Source organism: Phasianus colchicus, chromosome 21, assembly GCF_987193195.1.
Source record: "Phasianus colchicus chromosome 21, bPhaCol1.hap1.1, whole genome shotgun sequence".
Taxonomy (NCBI): domain Eukaryota; kingdom Metazoa; phylum Chordata; class Aves; order Galliformes; family Phasianidae; genus Phasianus; species Phasianus colchicus.
In genome coordinates, this window is record NC_143456.1 from 8,413,807 (window position 1) to 8,434,710 (window position 20,904).

Consider the following 20,904-nt stretch of genomic DNA (forward strand, 5'->3'; position numbering starts at 1 on the left):
AAAATGGGCATAATCAGCAAAACGTGGGCTGGAAGGCACCTGGAGGGCAGCGAGGGGACGGTGCTCCTTTCTGGGGACCCAGGGCTGAGCCGCTGTGTTCCCCTGTGCTGTGTGGCTGTGGTAGAGGCTTGGCCTCGGGGTGATAAAAGCAGCGTGTTTTTCCGATTAGAAGAGCCAAATGTCTTTTCCTGCCAGCATTCAGCCCAGCCTAACATGCGATGTCTACATCTTAACCTTGAAGAAGCCTCCAGAGACGCTGCGAAATAAATCAACGCGGGTCCACGTGCTGGAAAACAGAACCAATAAATAACTTCAGAACAGCTTTTCTGTTTACTGTATGAAATCCCCGCTTTTGGCTGCCCTGTTCCAAAACAGATCCACAAAATAAAGGCAGAAAGAAACACCAGCAGCACTGTAGGGCAGCAGCCACCAGCACAGGGCTGGCTGCAGGTGCGAGGCAGCCGACCTCTGGGATTTAGGGCAGAGAGTGTCTGTGCAATGTTTCAAAAGTATTAATGAAGATAATAACAATAATAAAAAATACACCCTGCAAAACCGCCTCCTAGTGCTGTTCTCCTGAGGCAAGGAGGATGCTGGACTGAAATTAGCAGGGGATACTCACAAAGTCCCATTTGGTACCCAGGACCCACGGGCTGCATTGGGGTGCTCAGCAGCATTGCTGGCCCCAGCTGTGCCCCCACACGTGCCAGATGGTGAAGGACAACCCCAGGCTGCTCAGAGCAGCAGCAGTTCCTCCTCCTTTATGCCAGTAATAAATATGTCTTTAGCTTTAGCATAAAGGAAGTTTGCAGGAGCAGTTGAAAGGGGGTGTATAAAGGCATCTTCCTGCTTTTTGGGGTAGAGAGGTCTCATGGAGGTTGCAGGTGGGGCTGTGGCAAACAGCATTGGGATGGAATGCCCATGGCCAACACTGGTAGCATCAAAGCTGATACAGCCACCTGGGATTGGGGTGACCTGAAACAGGGGGGGCTACTTGCAAAAGGCAGACCTTGGTTATACCCATGGGATCCCACCTGGGAGCTGGCCCAAGAAGGAAATGACATTTTCAAGTGGAGATTCCCATCCATTCCCAGCCCAAACCCCAGCCCAGAGCAGAGCTGGGGCTCCATCCCACCCATGTCTGCATGGTCCTGGGCTAAATGGGAGCCTGCCCACATCGAGGGGCTGCTGCTTGGGGCACAGCTGGCTACAGACACACGGGGCTGCACACAGTCCATTACTGGGTTTCCCTTGTGTCCAGTGTGGATGGATGCTTGGGGAATTCCTCTGACATCTCAGCATGGGGAACAGCAGAACAGAGCCTGTCGGAGAGGAGCATTAGCAGAACTCAGCAATGTAAGACAAATCACTGCAAAGCAATGCAACAAGCAGGTCCAGCTCCGTTCTCACTGGAAGCCCCTGACCCAAAGCAATCTGCTGTGTGGGGGCTGAGTTCCACAGCCCCCCTGGGCCATGCACCAGTTGGAACCCCATCCCCAAATCACAGTCATGGGGAACTCAGACACTACAGTAGCCCTTCCCACAGCCATTGATGGGGATTATTTCTTTGTTGATTTATTTTACACGGGATCATCTTTCCTGGACACCAGGAGAGCAACAGCATCCCAGAGCAAGGAGGACATGATGGGTCAGGGCAACCAGGGCACATCAACCACACAGGTGATGTACCCACAGCATCAGATGGGCACCATGGCTCCCACACACCCATCACTTCCCCATTCAGTGTCACTGTCACCACCAAGCCCCCATTGTGGCTCAGGGATGAGGGCAGCCCCACAGTGCCGTGGGCTTTGTCACACACAGCAAATAGCAATGGGACAGGTTTAGCAACTGTGGGTCCTTCTGTTCTTCCTTACATCTCAGAGCCATTTCTCCACCCCTTAAATGCTTTACATTATTTATTATGTTTCATTTAACCCCAGCCACGTCCTCCAAATAAAATTTATTTTGCAGCTGTCATTCAGGTTTACTCCAGCCTTAACCTCATAATCCTATTGATTCCCTCATTATTCTCCGGGCGCGGGATTGATTTCATGCCTTCTGTGTTATGGAGAAGACTTTGCTCATTAATCTCACGCACGTTTACAAACGGCCAGTCCCAGTAATACATTATTTTCTCCTTCCCTACACAAACTCTGTTACCTTGTCCACGTCACATCTTGATTTTGGGATAAGGGACAGCAGTGATTTCTCTCCCATCTGGCTGCTTTCTGGAGGGAGCAGTGATGGGCACCCACCCTTATGCCCTACACTGCCATTGGGTTTGGCCATGGGGTCTGCACCCAGATGGCAATTGCACACCTTCACCCCAACACCTTGTTGGCACAGCAGTCCATCAGTGCAGTGTTCCATGCAGCCCCATCGGTGCTGGATGTGGAGGAAGACTTGACCCCTGTCGTGGAGGCTTAAAGTAAAAAATAGGCAGACACTGTGGGGCAGACACGTCATAAATCCAAGCGGAGGGCCAATCTCAAATATTTCAGCTCTTTCCCTCCTCCCCCCTCTAATATATAATTGTCTTTGTTGGATCAATACAGAGGGGCTTTGTGGAAGGAGCGCGCTTTAAGGGAAGATTAATGTCGTGCATTATGTATGCAGCTAAGAGGAATTCCAATATCCAGCTTCCAGGAGGAAAGGAAAGGTCGGAACGATGGGATCCTCCTTCCAGGATGGGAGCACAGCACAGCCCACGCCACAGTTAGGGGTGGAAAATTCTTGTAGGTTTGGACCCCTCACACCTACCTGTGCATGGCAGCATCCAACCCTCAAGGTGCAGAACGAGCATCATTTATCCACAAGGAGCAGTCCATCAGCATTGCCCTGGGCACACACACACACACACAAGCATCATCAGCAAATGAACACCTGGTCTGAAGGCAACAGCCCAGGGCTGAGCCCTCCGCTCGACAGCAACGCCAATGGTGGCTTCTTTGAGTTGAGCATCCCACAACCCACAGCCATCATATGGAATACATTTAACCAAACCGAGTTTTGATTAAACGCCATAAATATGATTGATTTGGTTACATAGCCTCCACATGACAGTCCGTTTAATTTATTTTTTCATTCTGAGTAGGGATGTTGCATTGATCCGAAACATTGGCTTTGACTACCACCGTAAATTCCCATTCTTGGAGACCTGCTGCAGCATTATTAATATTTTTACACTTACCAGCAGTGGTTGGGGTCAGCTCTGGGCTGGCACCAGAGGGTGAAGTCCCATTCTTTGTCCCCCTACCAACCCAGCAGTACCTCCAGCCCCATTCCCTGTGCTGTATCCATGCACTTGGTGCTCTCCATGCAGTCTGTTTGCTATCTGCAATCCCACAAACAGCCCACCAAAATTTGGAGCAGTGCTACTATAGATCTCCCTACATTAGCTTCTCTTTGTTCTTAACAGGGACAGAAAAATATCCCAATATTTTTTTTTATACTACCAATAAATTGAAAAAAATAAAAAGCTTTATGTTTTCAATATAGTCCCAATTTACCACCATGGTCATTATCTTGATTATTGTGTTTATTTTAAAAGAGGCTTCAATGATAAGCAGGTTGAGCAGTTGGTTTCTCCACATATGCACTGTCGTCCACCAGAAGTGATCTCTGCCAGCACAGCACCATTAAAAACAATGCTGAAAAACACCAGGAAAGCACCTGTCCTCATTAAAACAGTGCTCTGCATTGGGGTGTTCAAAGGGAAGAACCTTAGTTACTCAGCACTGAACCAGCACAGCCTGAACTGCTCCATCACATAGCACCAGCCCAGGGCACAGTGATGCTCCTCCACCAGCAACCCACAGAATAAAGCTGGGGAAAGCTACGAGTGACCCACAGACCTGAACTATGGGAAATAAACCACAGCATCCTCCAAACACAGAGATGTAGATGCACGGCACTGCGCACACGCAGCAACCCCAGGAATTAAATCCTGCTTCTTCAGCAGCAGCCCCAAACCAGCCAAGCATTTCCCCATGGCAAACTGACGTGAAAAGACGCATGTAAAGCTTTCATAGCCCTTTTTCATCTCATATTTAATGTGCGAGAGTTTCTGTGTGCCCAGGTTAGGTAAACACTGGGGAAGATTGTTTATAGAAATTATACACAGAGCGGTGCTGGTTTAATTTATCAAAAAAGGTTTTGTTGAAATAAATTTATTTTACAGCAAAACCCACTTAAACCTGTTTGAGGGATGACCGTGTTTAACCAGCCCTGTTTGTCACCCAAAAGGACAGCACTGAGATACCATCTGCCAGGGTAAATAGTCCCAAACATCCACAGAGATGGGATATCAGGAGCTGGGCCAGGAAAGGGGCACTGCCACCACTGTCCCCCTGGTGATGGGTCCCACTGGGTCCCAAATTGGTGACACTGGTTGTCGCTGAGCCTTACTGGGGGCTCTCAGCCCTAAAGAGATAGCTGTGTCCCATGCCATGGGGAGGGCAGGGATGCTCTGCACGAGGTGAGATGGTGCAGTGTGGTGGCATTGTGGCTGGAGGGGCCACGATGGCACCGAGTGTGGGACAGATGTGCTCAGGGATGGGCTCCCAGGTGGGGGACACCTCTCCAATAGCTGCATCCCCAGCATTACCAGACTGATGGCTGTTCAGACATCACTCTCATTGACGTGACCGGACCACCATTACTTAGGAATAATCATAATAGTAGGAGGCACCCAGTGGCCATTCCTGAGGCTCGCGATGGAGCTGCATCAGCGCTCTCGCATTCCCTCTGCTGGCTCCATCCTGCTGCAGCACCCAGCTGCAAAGGGAGCCCAATTGGGAGCACTGCGAACACAGAGGGAACGCTGCATTTCTCCCTTAACACAGCTCAGATAAACACACTTACATTAATTTCCCTCAATCAGCAAGCAGACAAGTGGATTTGAAGTATACAGCCATGAGAGTTGATCTCAGCGAGCAGCCGGGCTGGGAGGGGGCTTCATTCATTCATTGCTTCATTCATTCATTCATTCATTGCCCGCCCAGGGGGCAGCAGCCAGGTACAGCTCTCCGTGAGGTTCCCAGGTTCTGCCTCGAATGTATTGATAGGCAGGGGCTGAAAAAAGAAGAAGGGAGGGGATAAGGAAAGCTGTGCTTTGGAAGCAATCGACACAAAAATCAACCGAGGAAGAATGGATATTGTCTCATTAACAGGGGGAGCGATCTGAAATTCGATGGGAAAGGTGGATAAAACCTGGAAAGCATAAGGGCCGGCTCTGATTTCAAAGTCCATGGTAGCATTCCAAGGCAAAGCTTTAAAATTAGAAACAGTGCACAAAGTTACTTTTCCATCGAAATGTCGTGTTTTCCTCGAGAAGAGCTTTTTCCATTTCAGGACCGCGTTCTGCCACCGGGCAGCGAGCGCTCTCCAAACAGATTCGCTGCAGCAAGAGCTCCCAGAAAAAGCTCCCAGAAAAAGCAGAGCATCACTATTGAGCCCTCTGCAAACACCAGCTGTAAGGAGCAGCGAGTCCCAGCCTGAGGTTTGCTGCTGATCCCTGAGCAACGTGCTCCTTCTCAGCAGGGGACAAGAGGGATTTGGACCAGGAGCATCACCAGCAGCACCCACCGCCACCCCAAGGCCAAGGGCAGGGGACAGCCCTCCACCTCCCCATGGGATCCCAGCACACAGGGAGGTGCAGGGGCCCCATTCCTGCTAGCACCCCGCCTGTGGGGCCGAAGCCCCCGTCCTGCCGGCGCCGTCCCCCCCCCAGCCACCCTACACAGCCCTGCTTTGAAGCCGTGCCGGGGCTGGCGGCAGCACTGGGGCTGGAAGGGATGGATGGCTTTGAAACTCAGAGAGAGATGAAAAGCAGCCGGAAGCTCATCCAACGGGTGACTGCAGGGCCAAGGCTGCTGCTCTCAGTCTGCTGAGCCCGGGCTGCTCTGCCAGAGCTTCACTCTCCTGGGAGCTGCTTGTTCAAGCTCTGCTGCCTGCCCCATTCCTTTCCCAGGAGATGAGGCTGCGGAGGGCTTCCAGCTGAAGATGCTGGGGTGCTTCCTGCCCAAACCAATGCTCACCCTAAACAAAAGTGGAGGATGCCACGGCTGGTTGCTGCTGCTGAACTAACAGAAGAAAAACCATTCCATTCCTACAAAGCTCAGCACTAAGGAGCAGGAGCACCCACAGGCAGCATTAGCTGCTTCCCTGCTAGCAGAGCGAGCAATGCTGCAAGCCAGGTTTAAAATAGCTGAGAACCTCAGATGGCTTTTTACCTATTGGGTTCCTCCTTCTGCTTCAGCAAAGCTTAATGGATGTGGCTCTAGGAACTGAGATTCTAAACACCTCAGCCCTGCAGGGATGGCAGCCCCAGGGCCCTGCACTCCTGGCACAGGGGATGCCCAGGTATTAGGAATGCAGGAGACAGGGATTAATGAGATCTGCACTAATGCACGTGATTGTTTATAGGAGCAGCCCCTCCCTAAGCCCATTAAGCCATTAGGTCTCATCAGGGCTCTGCAGCACTGGACTGCCCAGCAAAGCTGCTGCTCATCTGCACTCACCACAGACCAGGCTGGGCTTGGAGCAGTGGGCAGATGTTTTGCCCAGAAGAACCCAGTGAGCAGAGCTGTGTCTCTGTCATTTCTCTCTGGGTGCACCCTCTGAAAAACCACCCTGGTGTGACAAGCCTCACTCCCTGCACGGTAACAGGCCAAGCATTGCATCTACAAACACTGTGTTGGGCACCCACAGAGCAACCCTTCTGCATCCAGCTCCTTCACAAGGCACAAATCCTCAGTTTGTGGGCTTCTCTCTGATGGGGGATTTGAGGCACACGAGGTCAGACCCACCAGTGCCTCCTTGCCTGCCCACAGGGCACAGCTGGTACAATGCCTGGCTTCCCTTTCAGCCCTGATGGACTCAGCTGGCTGTGATGGTGCATTCCCTCCTCTCTCACTTTTTTTTTTTTTCCTCCTCCTTAATTGCAAATCTGAGTGCTCCTCAAGGAGCTCCCAGAAAAGGAAAAGGTTACCCTGGCCCCAGCCCTGTGGTGCCAAACAGTCTGGTCCAGCCTCAGCCCCAGCTCTGGGGGATGCAGACGACCACAGGGCTCTAATCTCCCCACTGCTGCCTGATAATCTGCTCTGCAATTTACAGATAGGGCAGTGGAGGCTCCAGGAATGGGGCAAGGGGTGAGGTCCCCTTTGTACAGCTTTCCTACAAAGCACTCAGAGCTCCCACAGCTGTACAAGGTGGAGTTTGGGCTGCAGATCTGACAGCAGTCATTTGGGGCAATCACCACCATCTTTTCACCTTTCTGGGGGCATTGGAGAAGCCCCCAATCCAGTGAGAGACTTCTTAATCTGTTGGACCAATAGGAGGACCATGTCCTCACTCTGGGACACAGAGACACGACCACCCTACAAAGGAGTGGGGTTTACCAGTGTGCCACCAAAATGACGTGACAGCAGCACAGCAATTTGCTGTGAAAGCTGAGATTTCTGCTCAGTTTTTTCCCCACCAGAAGGAAATGGGCTCAGAGGGCTGCGTGCAGAGATGGGTCTGCCTGAAAACAACAACTGGGAAAAGAAACAAAAAGAGATATTTAGAAAAAGAATGCACATCTAGGATGGAAATCCCTGCAAATGCTCCCTCTCGTGGAGGCTTGTCCCATTGCCCAGCCCTGTTACTTGGAGGCTTTAGTGGCCAAACCATCCTCATTTCCTACTGAGGTGCAAGGAAGGAGCAGGACTGGGAAGTGAGAGACACCTGTAGGTATTTACCCTGACCCATCCCTGCTGAGTGCCATTTCTCTTTTAAAGCCATTCTGGGGGGGTGTCCCCAAGCACTGACATCACCTGGGCCAGGGGCAGCAGGAGGATTGCAGAGCTGAGTGGTGCTGCAGCTCGTTACTTCTCAACCCAGGGATTTATTTCCCAAAAGTCTTTAACTGATTCCCTCAGCTGTATGGGATTTTGCACTGACAACACCTTTCTGCTGGGAACGGAGCCAGCATCCCCACAAAGTCATTTTGCAAAGACAATTAGGTGCTCCCCTGACAGCGCTGTCTCATTTTAATTAGATCTCATTTCCTAAGAATTACAGAGCATGCCAGGCCCAGGGCTGGAGGCAATGGCCATTTACTGAAATCAACGGGAGGTGAAGGACAGCTGTACCTGTGCTTATGTCACCGCTCACAGCGATGCCAATTCGATGGGGAATAAAAACAGCCCTTCTGCATGACTTCATCCCTTAATACTCCAGGCAATATAAAACCCAGCGTGCAGAAGGCAGAAGCAGCCCCACCTCTGGCTGCTCACTCACGCTTAACTGCCTCGGAGCGAGCATTCCCTGCTCCCCACGGCGAGGTGGGCACAGCCAAACCCACAGCAAGAGGGCAGCGCGGCCGCTCGCGGTCCATCCGTCCTCCCCGTCGGGGAAACCCCACCCGACTGCCCTCCCCCTCTGATCTGCCCGCGGCGCGGAGCGACGGCACCACCTGGCGGCGACATGGAGCGGCCGGGACCTGTGGGAAAAAGTCTTTTCCCCCCCCTTTTCTTCCCTAACTCCCTCCCCTTTCCCCCTCTGTTTTTTTTCTCCCCACTTAAAAAAAGTGTTTTTTTTCCTGCTCCCGCCCCGCTGCCCCTTAGCAGTGCCCATAACCGCTCAGAGAGGAGCTGTGCGACCTTTGTGCTGGCAGCCCCCGTCCCACCCCGTCGGATGCGCGGCTCCGGGCCGTCCTGGGAAAGGGCCGGGTGGGCGCTGCGGGGCGTCGGGCCCGGCTTTCCCTCAGCATCACCCGCTGCTGCAGGCGTCGGGAATAAACCGAGAGCCTCCCCTTTCCCCTTTCCCACCCTATCCTTACAGCGAAGCCAGAGCAACCCGTGCCTGGGGGCTCATAGGCAGCTCTACATCCAAATAAACAGTGCTATTTTCCAAAGAGTGTTTCTATCCCCCCCCCCGCCCTCCCAGCCCCCCACTCCCGACACCCGCACAGATCAAAGCAACGCTGGGAACAGAGGGGGGCAGACAGCCCGGACGGCAGCCCCCGCACCCCCATCTCATGATGAAACATCCCTCTACAAAGCCAGGCTTCCCGTTCCCCCCACCACGTCGCGGCTCGGCTCGGCAACCCCAGCCCTGGGCAAAGAGGAGGAAAAAGAAGCGGTGGAGGAGGAAAACGGGGCCCGAGCAGCCAGTACTGACCATCTCCAGACAAACAGCGGCAGCACAGAGCGAGCCAGAGCCGGGTGCTGCCCCATATACCGCTCACGGCCGCAGGTGCGGGGCCGAGGACTGCCGTCGGGGCGCGCCCCGAGCACAGGTGCGCGGGTGCGCAGAGCCCTGCGCGGGTAATTGGGGCTGAGGGCGCGCAGTGGAGTCTCACGGAGGCTCCGGCGCTGCCCTTTGTGCTTCTCCCCGCCATTGGAGCCGGCAGACAGAGCGGCGACCCCGCGGGTAATTGGGGCTGCGGGGCCGTGCGCGCAGCGGAGCGAGCGGAGCCTAATTGGGAGCTGGAGGGGGGTTGGGGGGCACTGCGCATTGTGGCTGCCGAGGGGCTGCGCGCCCGGCTGGCGGGCGCCGGGATGGCACAAAAAGACCCCCCCTGAATCGGGACAGAGTGATCCCCTCGGTGCCAAGGGTGGGGCTGCAGGGGCGGCCCGTGGAAGTGGTGAAATCCTACAAACCCCATACAGCAGTGACCAAAAGTGATGTTCCCCCTTTTTCTCCCAACTTGGTGGCACTGTGGGTGCTGCCACCCTGTCCCCTCCAGCCACACAGTGTGGATCTTATGTGTTGAGGAGTGTGATGGCACTGGGATAACACACACAGGGTAGCAGCACCATGCTGGGTTTGTATCCTATTCCCAAATCCCTGTCCAGGTTTGGCCACTGGGCCTAAGGAGCAGGGCAGGGATGTGCCAGGCCAGAGTTTTGATGAGCACCTCAGCTGGCACCAAGGAAAACCCTCTGTGTCACAGCACAACCCTATTGCAGTGTGAGCCATGTGGATTCCTCACACCTGGGTTTGGCCATGGTGGGTGCCTGGAGCAGCTCAGCTCCTGAACACTCTGCTCCCACCTGCATGTAGAGCTGCAGACCGTCCCCACAGGTCACTGTCACCACCTCTGCAGGGAGCATTCCCCACCTCAATCAGTGAAATGCTATTTGATCCATTTTAACCCCTGTATCCCCCAGGCCAGAGAGACCCCACTGCGCATCCCCGCTAGAGCTCGTTAGATGCTCCTCGGGAGCTGTGTTTATTCGGAAATAATCCCACCAGCCCGCTTTTAGGGCCTCCCCTTCCCTCCCCTTGTTGAAGCAGTTCCCATTCTGTCTCACTCCACCCCTCTCCTGGCAGAAACAACCGCGGTGCTCAGCCGGGAGCAGCGCTCCTCTTCCGCCTTCGGGGAGCCCGGCCCAAACCCCTCCTTCCACCCCGACCCCCCCGCCACCCCGCAGCGCCGTTATGGGCCGGGGCAGCGTCGGGGGGAGCGCCCCGATGGGGCCGGGCTCGGAGGAGCGCGGCGATACCGCCAGAGGGAGCCCCGCGCACGGCGCTGCGCAATCCGTTTCCCTCCGCGGACCGTAAATCTTCCCCGGCGCCGCAGAAGGGTAATTGGTGAGGAAAAGGGCCGCCGGGGCCGGGAGCGGGGGGAGACCCGCGGAACCATCCCCGACGGCGCGGCGGTGCCGATGCCTTCCCGCAGCCTTTCCGCGGACCGGCAGCTCCGCGCTGCGCACCTGCGGCGGGGGCACGGCCCGAAACACAGAGCCGCATCCAGCGCTGTGCGCGCACGTCGGAGATTTCCGTCGGTAACAGCGGCGGCCGCCGGGCCGGGTAGGGGCCGCGGCTCCGTGCTGGAGTTCGGGGGAGCTGTGGGAACCGAGTGCTGCGCACCTGCGGACGGGGCGGCCCCGACGGGGCGGTCCGGCACTGGGCGTGCTCCCACCGCAGCGCGGTGGGGAATGAAGCAGGTGGGAGCCGGCAGTGCTTCTCCGGGTAGAGAAGAAGAGAAGTCATGGGAACCCAACAGAGAGACGCCTGAACAACCAGCACGTTTCAAATCATTGTATCTTTTTATTTTAAAACAAATATAGAGCACAGTCCTGTGATATTTAGATTTATTATACTTCTTTTATTGTTGTTGTTTTGCTTTGTTCTGGAGTGAAAAATAAAAACCTGAGGTTTATTCCTGCATTCTGCATACCCCGCTCTGGAGAGACATTTTCCTACATTTTGGATTCAATTTCTTATTATTATTTTCCTTGCAAAAGTCCATTAAAGAATTGAACTCTTTGTTCCAATGACTCCAAACATTGCGGTACCGGTGGCACTGATTGTCCTGAAGAGCAGGTGGGATAAACAATATTTTAAACACAGTTAAAGAAACCAATATCTCCTTCAATCACAAAGAGCTAAATAGTTTTCATTTACAATATATATGTTCATGTAAAATGAAAAAAAAAAAAAAAAAACCAACAAAAAAACTTAAATGCGATGAGTTAAACTCTAAATATTATGTACACACCAATGTACAACTCTGAATAAATTAATACCAATTTGCATATTCTGGGATCCTTATAGCTTATTTACACAAATTACCATTTATTTCATAAATATCTGCCCTGCCGCTTGCTCCCTGCGTGGCGGTGGCAGCGCAGCTCCTTTCCATGCTTCGCTTCTTCTTTTCCTTTGTGTTTAGTTCCCCCCCACGCCCCCCTCCCACCGCCGCCCTTTGCACGGAGCTCTCAGCCCCACCGCCCGCCCCGTCCAACAAAGCACGTAGGGCAGCCCCGTGCCCCACAGCAGGGAGCAGGGATGGGGGGTGGCACTCGGGGTGGGGGGCGGTTATATGGGAGAGCCCTGTCCCCATCCGCCCCCACCTTTAATAAATATTTATACTGTGCTGTACAAAAGACCAGTGCTTCTCAGCCCCGGAGTTGGGGGGGGGGGAGGTGGGTGCACTGCCTGCCCCCGTCGGTCACTTTGGGGACTCCCTGCCGGGTGACAGCTCCCGCTGGCTCTCCAGCCCGCTCACCAGTCTCTGGATGTTCTGCAGTTCGTTGAGGGATTCCTTCAGGGAACCTTTTGGGGGGGAGACGGCGGGGCGCTGGGCTTTGTGCACGTCGGGGATGGGGCTGGGCTCACGGCTGCTGCCCGCCTTGGAGCTTTCAGAACCGGGGTTGAGGCTGGAGGGGAGGCCGGTGGTGAGCAGGTTGGTGCTGGGCGGGATGCTGACCGGGAGCTGGTAGGGGCTGAAGCGCAGGCGGGGGCGGCTGCTGCCCAGGAAGGGATTGCGGGACAGCGGCCCGGCGGCGGCGGCTGCGCTGGTGGCTGGCATGGCTGAGGCGGCTGCTGCTGCTGCTGCCATGTAGGTGTAGGGGTAGGGGAAGAGGCCGCCGAAAGTGGGCATCGGGATTCCCTGCAGAGAGAGGAGAGATGGGAGAGGTGAGAGCTGCACGGTGCCCGCCCCGTGGAAAAGGAGAAGTAATGTGAATGCAGTGTGGGGTATCCCTGATGCTGGGTCGGGACGGCTGGGGACCCCCGCCTGCCAACTGAGCGCGTGCTGTCAGGCATGGGGCTCTCTCTGGGACTTGCCAGAGGCACAGTGCTATAGGGCAGCAGTGGGGCCTGATCCCCATGAGAGCTCGCTATGCCTGGCTGCACGGTATCACTGAGCCTGGACCGCAATAAAACCCGTTGTCGGGTCGTATCAAGAAAGGAGGTGAGCTCAAGGTATCTTTGTGCATTTCAGCACAGAGACACAACAGAGGTGTTGGTATTGCGGGGCTGGTGGGGAGCTTGAGGGGTGCTGGGTGCGTCAGCAGGCAAGAGTCCTTCACGCTGCCCTGCCCATGGTGGAACCACAGATAGACCAGAATTCCTCCTTAAATCAGCTCTGGGACCTCCATTCCAAGCAACCCCCCACGTCCTGCCCATGTCACACCACAAGCAGTGTCACTGCCTGTCCCCATGGGCTGGGGAAGGCCCCATGAGAGCCACGCTGGGGCCACCCTATGTCCCTCTCCCCTCAGAGGTAACACTGGGTCTGTGCCCCAATGCGCTTGGCTGATCTCAGGGATTTGGGGGAAAAATGCAGGAGAGCTCCAGCACTGTGGGAATGGGGATAGGGCTGTGGGTGGGCGCTTACCTGAGAAGCCAGCATGTGCTGGGAGAGGTGGAATGGGAAGGGGGTGGCCGTCCCCGCTGCACCCGGGGCGGACGAGAGGGCCCCGTTCTCCAGGCTGCCACCGCCGGTCACCGAAGCCAGCAAATGTCCCATGCCCATAGCGGAGAAAGCCCCGGGGGCCATGGCAAACTGTCCCGGGTGGATGAAGAGTGGCTGCCCAGCACCCAGCGGGCTGAAGAACTGCTGCCCATGGAGCCCAGAGAGCGCGAGGCTCTGCAGGTGCCCGGCGCTCAGGTGCGGGGGGCTGTCCGTGTGCACCATCAGCGGGGCGAAGGCCTCCTTGCCCAGCCCGACTCCCTCTGCGTCCTTCTTGCCCTGCTCCGGCTCTTTCCTTCTCCCTTCCACTTTGTCCTTCTCCATGCCCCGTGCTCCAAACAGACCCTCACCGGGGCCGTCCCCCTGGGATGCTCCATCCTTGGCTTTCTCTGGGCTGCGTCTCTCCTTGCTCCGCTCGTCGGTGCACCGTGGGCTGCCACGGGGTGATGCATCCTCTCCACCAGGGCTGCCGCCCACTGGCCGCTCCTCGGGCACCTTCTCCACCTCTGCGTCGCTGTCAGCCCCCGGCTTCTCTTCTGCAAAGGGATGGAGAGGTCAGAGAGGCAACGAGAGGGTCAACAGACCTCGCCACGGGGAAATGTGGCAGAGGTAAAACGCTGTCACTATTAGTAGGAGAGCTTGGTTAAATAGGAAGGTGGAAATCACAGACTTATGGAATCATAGTATCTCATCTGCAAAGGGATGGAGAGACCAGAGAGAGTCTGCAGTTGATTGTCCCCAAGCTAGGGAAATCTGGCAGAAGTAAAACCCCATCGCGATTAACAGGAGAACTTTGTTAAATGAGAAGGTAGAAATTAAGGAATCATGGAATGATTGGAGTTGGAAAGGACCAAATGGGCTCTCGTGCCGTGGTCATCATGGGGGCTCGCGGGGATTAACAGCAGCAGCCCCATTGCTCAGCCGAACAGGAAAAACACGTTTGCTGGAGGCCCGAGCTGCGCGCCGACATCGCTCCCATCAGCTGTGAACCCAAAGAGGGTGGTGGGGTGAGAGATGGAGAGCATGGGGCATTGGGCTGAGGAGTGGTTCTGTATAGATTTAATTATGCCGGGCTGATCAACTGTGCTCTGTGGATGCACTCCGAATGCACAGGCTGGGTCGGGCGAAGGAGGGAGCTTTAGGGGAAAGATTCACCGCCACCTTTGATATAGGGAATTTTAATTTAATTTAATGTAAATAAAGGGCTTTGAGCTCTCAGAGGAAGGGGGAATTGAGGTGAGGGGATGGCAATGGGCATGGGGTTGTGGGAGCCTCGTGGTGCCCCTTCAGCACAACTGAAGCCTCCGGTGCTGACGGGTTGAGGCCGGGGAGAAGCTACAGAGAACCCTTTGAAAGAAGAAAGTGTGTCGTAAACCCTCCCAGCAGCTCAGCCCAGGGCAGGGGCTGCAGTTTTGATGAAGGTTTGCGGGGAATCAGGATGGTGGGAAGTCAAAGAGCAACGGATGGGCAGCTTGGTGCAACAAAGTCCTGCATCAAAAAACCACAACGTGGGAACTGCTGGGTTATTTTCATTGCTCAGCTCCGAGCCCTGATGTTACAGTGTTATTTTCCCTTTTAAATGTATTAATTTTTTTTTTTGGGGGGGGGGGAGCCTTGCACAGGCTATGAAAGGCAGAACAACGCCAGACAGCTGCTCAGCACAGGGCCTGCCCACCAGTGCTCCCTGTTTACACCGATGTATAAACAGGAAAATGTTGCAGACCATGAATGCCATTTGCATCTGCTGGGGATGTTCCCGTCCTCGCAGCCCTTCATCCCCTCTGTGCCCATCCACAGCTTTTCCATGCAAGCGCTGCAAAAGCCGCAGCCGCAACAATGGAGGTATTTTGGTGACCTCCCTGCTAACAGCAGACATCGAGAACGCCCTGAACACGGTGATAATTTGGGAGCTGTGCCCCCGCTCCCAGCCGATCCTCCCCATCCCGTGCAGGAGCCGTCAGGGCAGGGAGTGGGGCCGTGGTGTGGGCTCAGCCCCGACGGTGCGGGCAAAGCAGTGCGGGAGGAGCGGGGCCGCGTTACCTCTGCCGCTGCCCTTCAGGCGCAGGGGGCTGGGGAGGGGACCCACGGGGGAGTGCAGAGCGTCGCGCACAGCCGATGGTTCGCAGGAGGACGCGTCCGATTCGCCGCCGTCTCGGTCGGGTTTGCAGGGCTCCTCGTACATCCGCAGCGACGGCAGCGAGAGCTGCTTCCTGCGCACGGGAGAGAGGCGGCTCAGCCCACCGCGGGGATCTCCGCGGGCGCGGAGCGGGGCGCGGGGCCGCGCTTACCTCTTCTCCCGACGGCCGTTGCCCGTGTCCCGAAATCCTTTGGCGAAGGGGTTGTTATCGATTTTCAGCTGCGTGATCTGCGGGGACGCGGAGAGAAGCGACTGACGCCTTGCCCGCTCCCCCCCAACTCCCCCCGGCGCCCCCTGCCCGCCCCCACGGTGCCCTCAGACCCGTCCGTCCCTTCGGGGCCGTCGGGGGGTCGCGGCCGGGCAGGGATGCACGGCGCACATTGCAAAACGCGCCGCGTCCCCGCTTTAACACAGCACATGCTTTATTAAAAATGATGCTGAGGTTTCGCCTGAATTATTAATAGCGTCTTAATGATAGGAAGTTATTTTTCACGGCCCCCCGGAGGGAAGATGGCGACTGAGCCGCGCTGCGCTGGTTAAAAGCTATTCTTATCCCTCCCCGCGACGGACTGCTGGGGCCGGCGACATTAGGGCGCTCAATAATGCATGGCTCTGAAACACGGCCCCGAGAGGGACGCTTTAAAAATGCATGGCCCGGCCCGACGGGGCCCCCGCCCGCCCGACGGAGCCCACCGGCAGGCAGCGAGCGGCGGGCGGGCAGACAGAGTGCTCGTTAATCGATTGTGACTCTTCGTCATAAACTTTACGAGGGAAACAAGCCCACCAGGACCCTCAGACAGAGCTGTCAATTAGCATCAGCAGCCGAGGGGGGGGGAGGTGGGGGTCAGCTTTTGGGTTAAGGCACACACGCGCGCATGGAGCCCTCGGAGGGGCCGCACCCCCCCACGGCTCAATGGGTGACGATCGCTAAATCACAGAAAAGTGGCTGAAACGGGCTTCTCCAGCTCTGATTTTTTGGCTCTTCCGTGGCACCTTCTGCATGAGGCCACCCGTGCTACTGAGCCCAGGGGTAAATTAGTAATAGGAATCATTGTTAGAGCGATTATAATAATAGTAATATGGGGAGTGTCTGCTTTGAGGGTTCGGGCTCCAACCATTCTCCTGTTGCTGCCTTTTTGCCGCTCTGCCCAAAACGTTCAATGTCAGCAGCCACTGGGGTTGGGCAGCATCGTGAAAACAGACCCAAAAAGGGGCAGGGGATGGGGTGCAGGAGCTCGGGTTGGTGCGTGGGGCTGGGGGTCGGTACAGGGGTTGGGGTCGGGTGCTGCCGGCCCTACCTTGTCGTTCTGGTAGGCGGTGACGGCGATGAAGTCGGTCTCGGGGAACACGTAGGTGCGAAAGGTGCTGTAGGGCAGCTTGAGGATGTCGTTGGCCCGCACGATGTGGAAGCGGGGCTGGTATTTGTGCATTGAGTTCAGAATGGTCTGGGGAAGGGGGAGAGAGAGAGCAGAGCCTGCGGTCAGCCCCACCGCCACCACCTCCCTGCAAAACCCTTCATTTCTCCTCAAAAAATAATAAAATAAAATAAAAAGAAACATCCGATTTCATTGTGAGGAGAGAACAGCAGCAGCTGCCAGAGAGGGAGATCTCTCTTTTCGTTGGTGCCATGGCCCGATCTGCCCCCAGAGAAGGAGGTCAGGGAGAAGGCACAGCAAGAAAGCAGCGCCCAGGATACCCCGATTTATCACCGCCCTGACAACGCCGGGTGAATTTGCCACGCATTTTCAGCCGCTTTTAATATTTCCGTCCTTTTTTTTTTTCTTGTAAAAATAATAAAAATAAAAAACCCTTCTACCAAAAACCCTCCACCAAAAAAAAAACCCAAGCGAAGCGCAGAGCTCCGCGCAACGCAACGCGCGGCTCAGAGCGGCGCCGGGAGCGATCGGACGTTTTTCCCGTCCAGGTATCCAAACCCCTCTCCCACCCCCACGCAGCCTTTCCCTATTTAAAACAAATCAACGCCATTTTCAGCCCCCGGGGCCGTTCCCAGCTCTGTCCCCGCGGCGTTTCCCTCTGAGAAACGCACCGATAATTCCCGAAGTGCGGAGTTCGGGCCGCAGCGCGGCTCTCCCCGCTCCGCTTCGGTCGGGGAAGGGCGAAATCTGCTGTGATTGTTGTCCGAAACCGCTGAATAATTATCACTTCATTTCGTTTTAGAAGGCAATAAAAAAAAAAAAAAATCCCCGTTTTTTAACCCCGGCAATAATCACCTGCTGATGGGCTGTCGGGTCTCCAGGACACCGATATCATCTAGGCGGGATTTAGCGTGAAAATGGTGCACAAACGCCTCGTTCGGGCTCTCAGAGCCGCGGTCCTTTACCCAAATCTTCCTCCCTCCCTGAGCAGATGGGCACTGCCTGCACCCGCAGCTCGGACGGCGCTGAAAGCTTTCCATGCGGGACTCGGACCGAGAGCTGAACCGAACCCATTTTTCCCCACGATCCAAATAAATAATAATAATAATAAAAAGCGTTTTCCGAGCTTCTCTATCGATTCCCTTCGCTGCCTCTAAATAGCCGTGCGGTGTTTGATTTATTCAACACACCGTTTCCTCTCTAAATCGTACGAAAAGATCAGAAAGAGAGAAAAGTTTCCCCGGGCCGCTGACCCCGACGGTCCCTTCTGAGGGTTCGGTGCCGCCGACCCCATTTGAGTTCCGGGCTCGGCTCCATTGCCCCCCAGCTCAGCCCGACGCCCGCTGGCATTTTTCCCCACAGGATCGCGTTGTGGTCCCTCTTTCTGCACTTCTCTGAAGACTGCTAGCTAGCTTGCTGCATTTCTTTCCTTTTCCCTCTCTCTCTTTTTAAATGTTATTATTATTTCTTTGGTGTGTTATTTTAATCTTTCTTTCTTTCTGTTTTGATTTGTTTTTTTTTTTTTTTTTTTTTTTTTCCCCTTCGGAAGGTGATGCAGATGTGATCAATAAAGAAATAGAAGCGTTCGGGAGCCTTCCAGGCACAGCCGGTGCGGAGCGGCCGCTGCCAACCTCTTTGGCTCAGCTCCCACCGCGCAAACCCCGCGCAGGTGCCGCCTCCAGCCCCGACCCGGACCGAGGGGACGTCCCGACCCATACCTGCCCGGTTACACTGCCACAGCCCGGCCGCACCGTCGGGGCTGCCCCTGCCGCCTCCCCGGCCCGGCCTCCCCCGGCTCGGCCCCGTTATCCTCCGGAGAGGAGCGGGGTCCGACCCCGGGAGGGGGCCGCTAAATCCCGGCCGCTGCCCCCGGGCGGACCCGGGCCGTTCTGCCCCGCGGTCACACTTACAAAGCCGTGTTTGTCCGAGATGTTGTTGGTGAGCTTGAGTTTGTGAAAGGCAACGGGTTTGGCCATCCACTGCTCTCCGGTGGCCGGACTGTCGGGGTGGATGTACATGCGTTTGGGCATCTCCGGGTCGGCCTTCCCGGCCACCATCCAGCGGGAGTTGTGGAATTTGTACCGGCAGTCGTCGGCCGCAACTATATCCATGAGCAAAATGTATTTGGCCTTCTTGTCCAGGCCGCTCACCCGCACCTTAAACGGGGGGAACATCCTCCTGCGGAGAGACGCGCAGCGCTGCAGGGAGCGACCCTCGACGGCCGCAGCCCCCCCCGGCCCAGCCCCGGCCTGACGGGTGCCCAGCGCTTGGATAAAAAGCTCCGAGTCCCATTGCAGGAATGAAGGGGCAGAGAGGAAAACGCGAATCCTTTTTTCGCTGCTCTTCTTTAGGGTCCCCTTTCCGGAACCGGGCCCGGGGGTGGGGAAAAATTTGGCAGCGAGGAACGGCAGAGAGCGATGTAAATAAATACACGGCACTCAATGAGTGCGCACAGATTTAATTTGGGATCGCGCATAATTATGGGGAGAGGGGGCGAAGGGGGGGGATGGAGGGGGAGCGAAATACCTTTAAAAAAATCCCGGTTCTTACCTCCCGGATTTGGTGATCACCATCTCGGTGCCCAGCTTGTGGAATTGGTCCCAAAGCTCTTTGGCTTCCAGCGTCACTTTGGGGTCGTCCTCCACCTCCTCCTCGGGCTCCAGGCTCTTGAGGGAGCGCAGATGGGCTGCCTGGTGGTGGTGGCCCAGAGCCGAGACGTGCAGCCCGGCCTCGGCCGCCCCGGCCAGCCCCGGGTCCGGCATGGGCTTGGCCAGAGCCGCCGGGGGCAGAGCCAGAGCGGGGAAAAAGGAGGGCTGAGCGGCGGCGAGAAAAGCGGACATGGGGAAGTCGGCCGGCCGGGGAGCGTGGAAGGGGTGGTAAGCCATGGCAGTCCCTGGGAAGGCTGGATCTCTCATCGGTGCATCCACAAATCCAGGAGAAAAAGAGGGATTCCCTTTTGTTAAAAAAAAAAAAAAAGGAAAAGAAAAACAAAACAACAAAAAGCAACAATAATAGCAATAATAAAAAAAAAATAGGTGTGCGGTTCGGCTTGTTTGTTTTATTTTATTTTATTTTTTTCTCCTCTCTCCTGCCCAGCGAATTCGCACTGGAAGAGGAAAGGAAATCGACAACAAAAATTAATTAAAAAAAAACAAAAACAAAACACAAACCCGACGACGCACACACGGGAAAAAAAAAAATAATAATAATAAAGTGAAAAAGATCGGAATAAGATGTGTAGGAAAAAAAAAAAAAATTAAAAAAAAATTAAAAAAAAAAAAAAAAAAGAAAGAAAGAAAGGCAGTTCCCGGCTCCTGGGACTCCCGTTCTGCGGAGGGCAGAGAGTACGTCCTTCTTTTTTTGTTGTTGTTGTTGCGGCGAAGGGAGAAGCGAGCGGGGGCGAAACCCTCCCGGAGAAATCCTTCCCGGCACTGAAGCGGCGCCGGAGCGGAGCGGCGGTCGGGGCGGTCGGGCCGTACGGCTCACACCCCCGCGGGCTCCGACTGCGCCCCGGAGGGCTCCGCACCGCTGCGCGCTCCGCGGTTCGGCCGAGCGCCGCTCATGGCTCGAAGGAGCCGGAGTGGGGAACGGTCGGATCTTGTCGTGATCTCTGTAAAACTGTGACTATCTCACATGTCCTTCCTGCTCTGATCCGCCCGCTAATGAGCCAAGCCCCCTTGATTGCTGATTTTACGCGTTTCAGACCAATTGTGGATCTGCATAGGCGTGGTTTTGACAGCTCCGGCCAAGCTCCGGGCGCGGGGAGGAGGGGAGGGGGGGGGAGGGAGGGAGGACGGGAAGAAGGGAAAAAAAAAAAAAGAGAGAGAGAAAAAAAAAAAAGAGAGAGAAGAAGGTGTCGGAAGCATCGGCAGTAAGAAAACATGTCAACAGAATAAAATATTAACCAATGACAGAGAAAAGTGCTCGAAATCCCACCCCCGGCTCCTTTCCGCATACCGGGTCAGCCCTGGCTGCGCCGCGGCCGGGGAGCGGCCACCGCCGGTGCGGGGACAGCGCGGAGCCGGGGCCGGACCGCGGGGTGCGGGGAGCGCGGGGCCGTTCGGAGCCGGGGGGCGTCCGGGGGGGGGGGCGGGAGAGGGGGGGTGGAGAGGCGGGGGCCGTCCCGTCGGTTTCCGCGGGCGGGGGCGTAGGGCGGGGGGGAGCGGCCGGGGGAGCTCGGCGGCCGCCGTCTTACGACA

General features: G+C 55.8%; 1 protein-coding gene and 1 long non-coding RNA gene across 2 annotated transcripts; both read right to left on the minus strand.

Annotated features, from left to right (window-relative positions):
- Positions 1 to 1,095: 1,095 nt before the first annotated feature.
- Positions 1,096 to 5,071, minus strand: LOC149915322 (uncharacterized). The gene is made up of 3 exons (XR_016459277.1): positions 4,867 to 5,071; positions 2,764 to 2,841; positions 1,096 to 1,322 (listed from the first exon to the last, which is right to left on the minus strand). It is a non-coding gene; the product is annotated as an uncharacterized LOC149915322 (long non-coding RNA).
- A 5,941-nt stretch (positions 5,072 to 11,012) lies between these two features.
- On the minus strand, positions 11,013 to 19,902 carry TBX2 (T-box transcription factor 2). Its single transcript, XM_031591516.2, has 7 exons — positions 19,256 to 19,902; positions 18,616 to 18,883; positions 16,628 to 16,774; positions 15,481 to 15,557; positions 15,233 to 15,402; positions 13,118 to 13,728; positions 11,013 to 12,388 (listed from the first exon to the last, which is right to left on the minus strand). The coding sequence occupies exons 1-7, from the start codon at positions 19,618 to 19,620 to the stop codon at positions 11,948 to 11,950; spliced, it is 2,079 nt and encodes a 692-aa protein (XP_031447376.2). The 5' UTR covers positions 19,621 to 19,902; the 3' UTR covers positions 11,013 to 11,947.
- Positions 19,903 to 20,904: the final 1,002 nt, after the last annotated feature.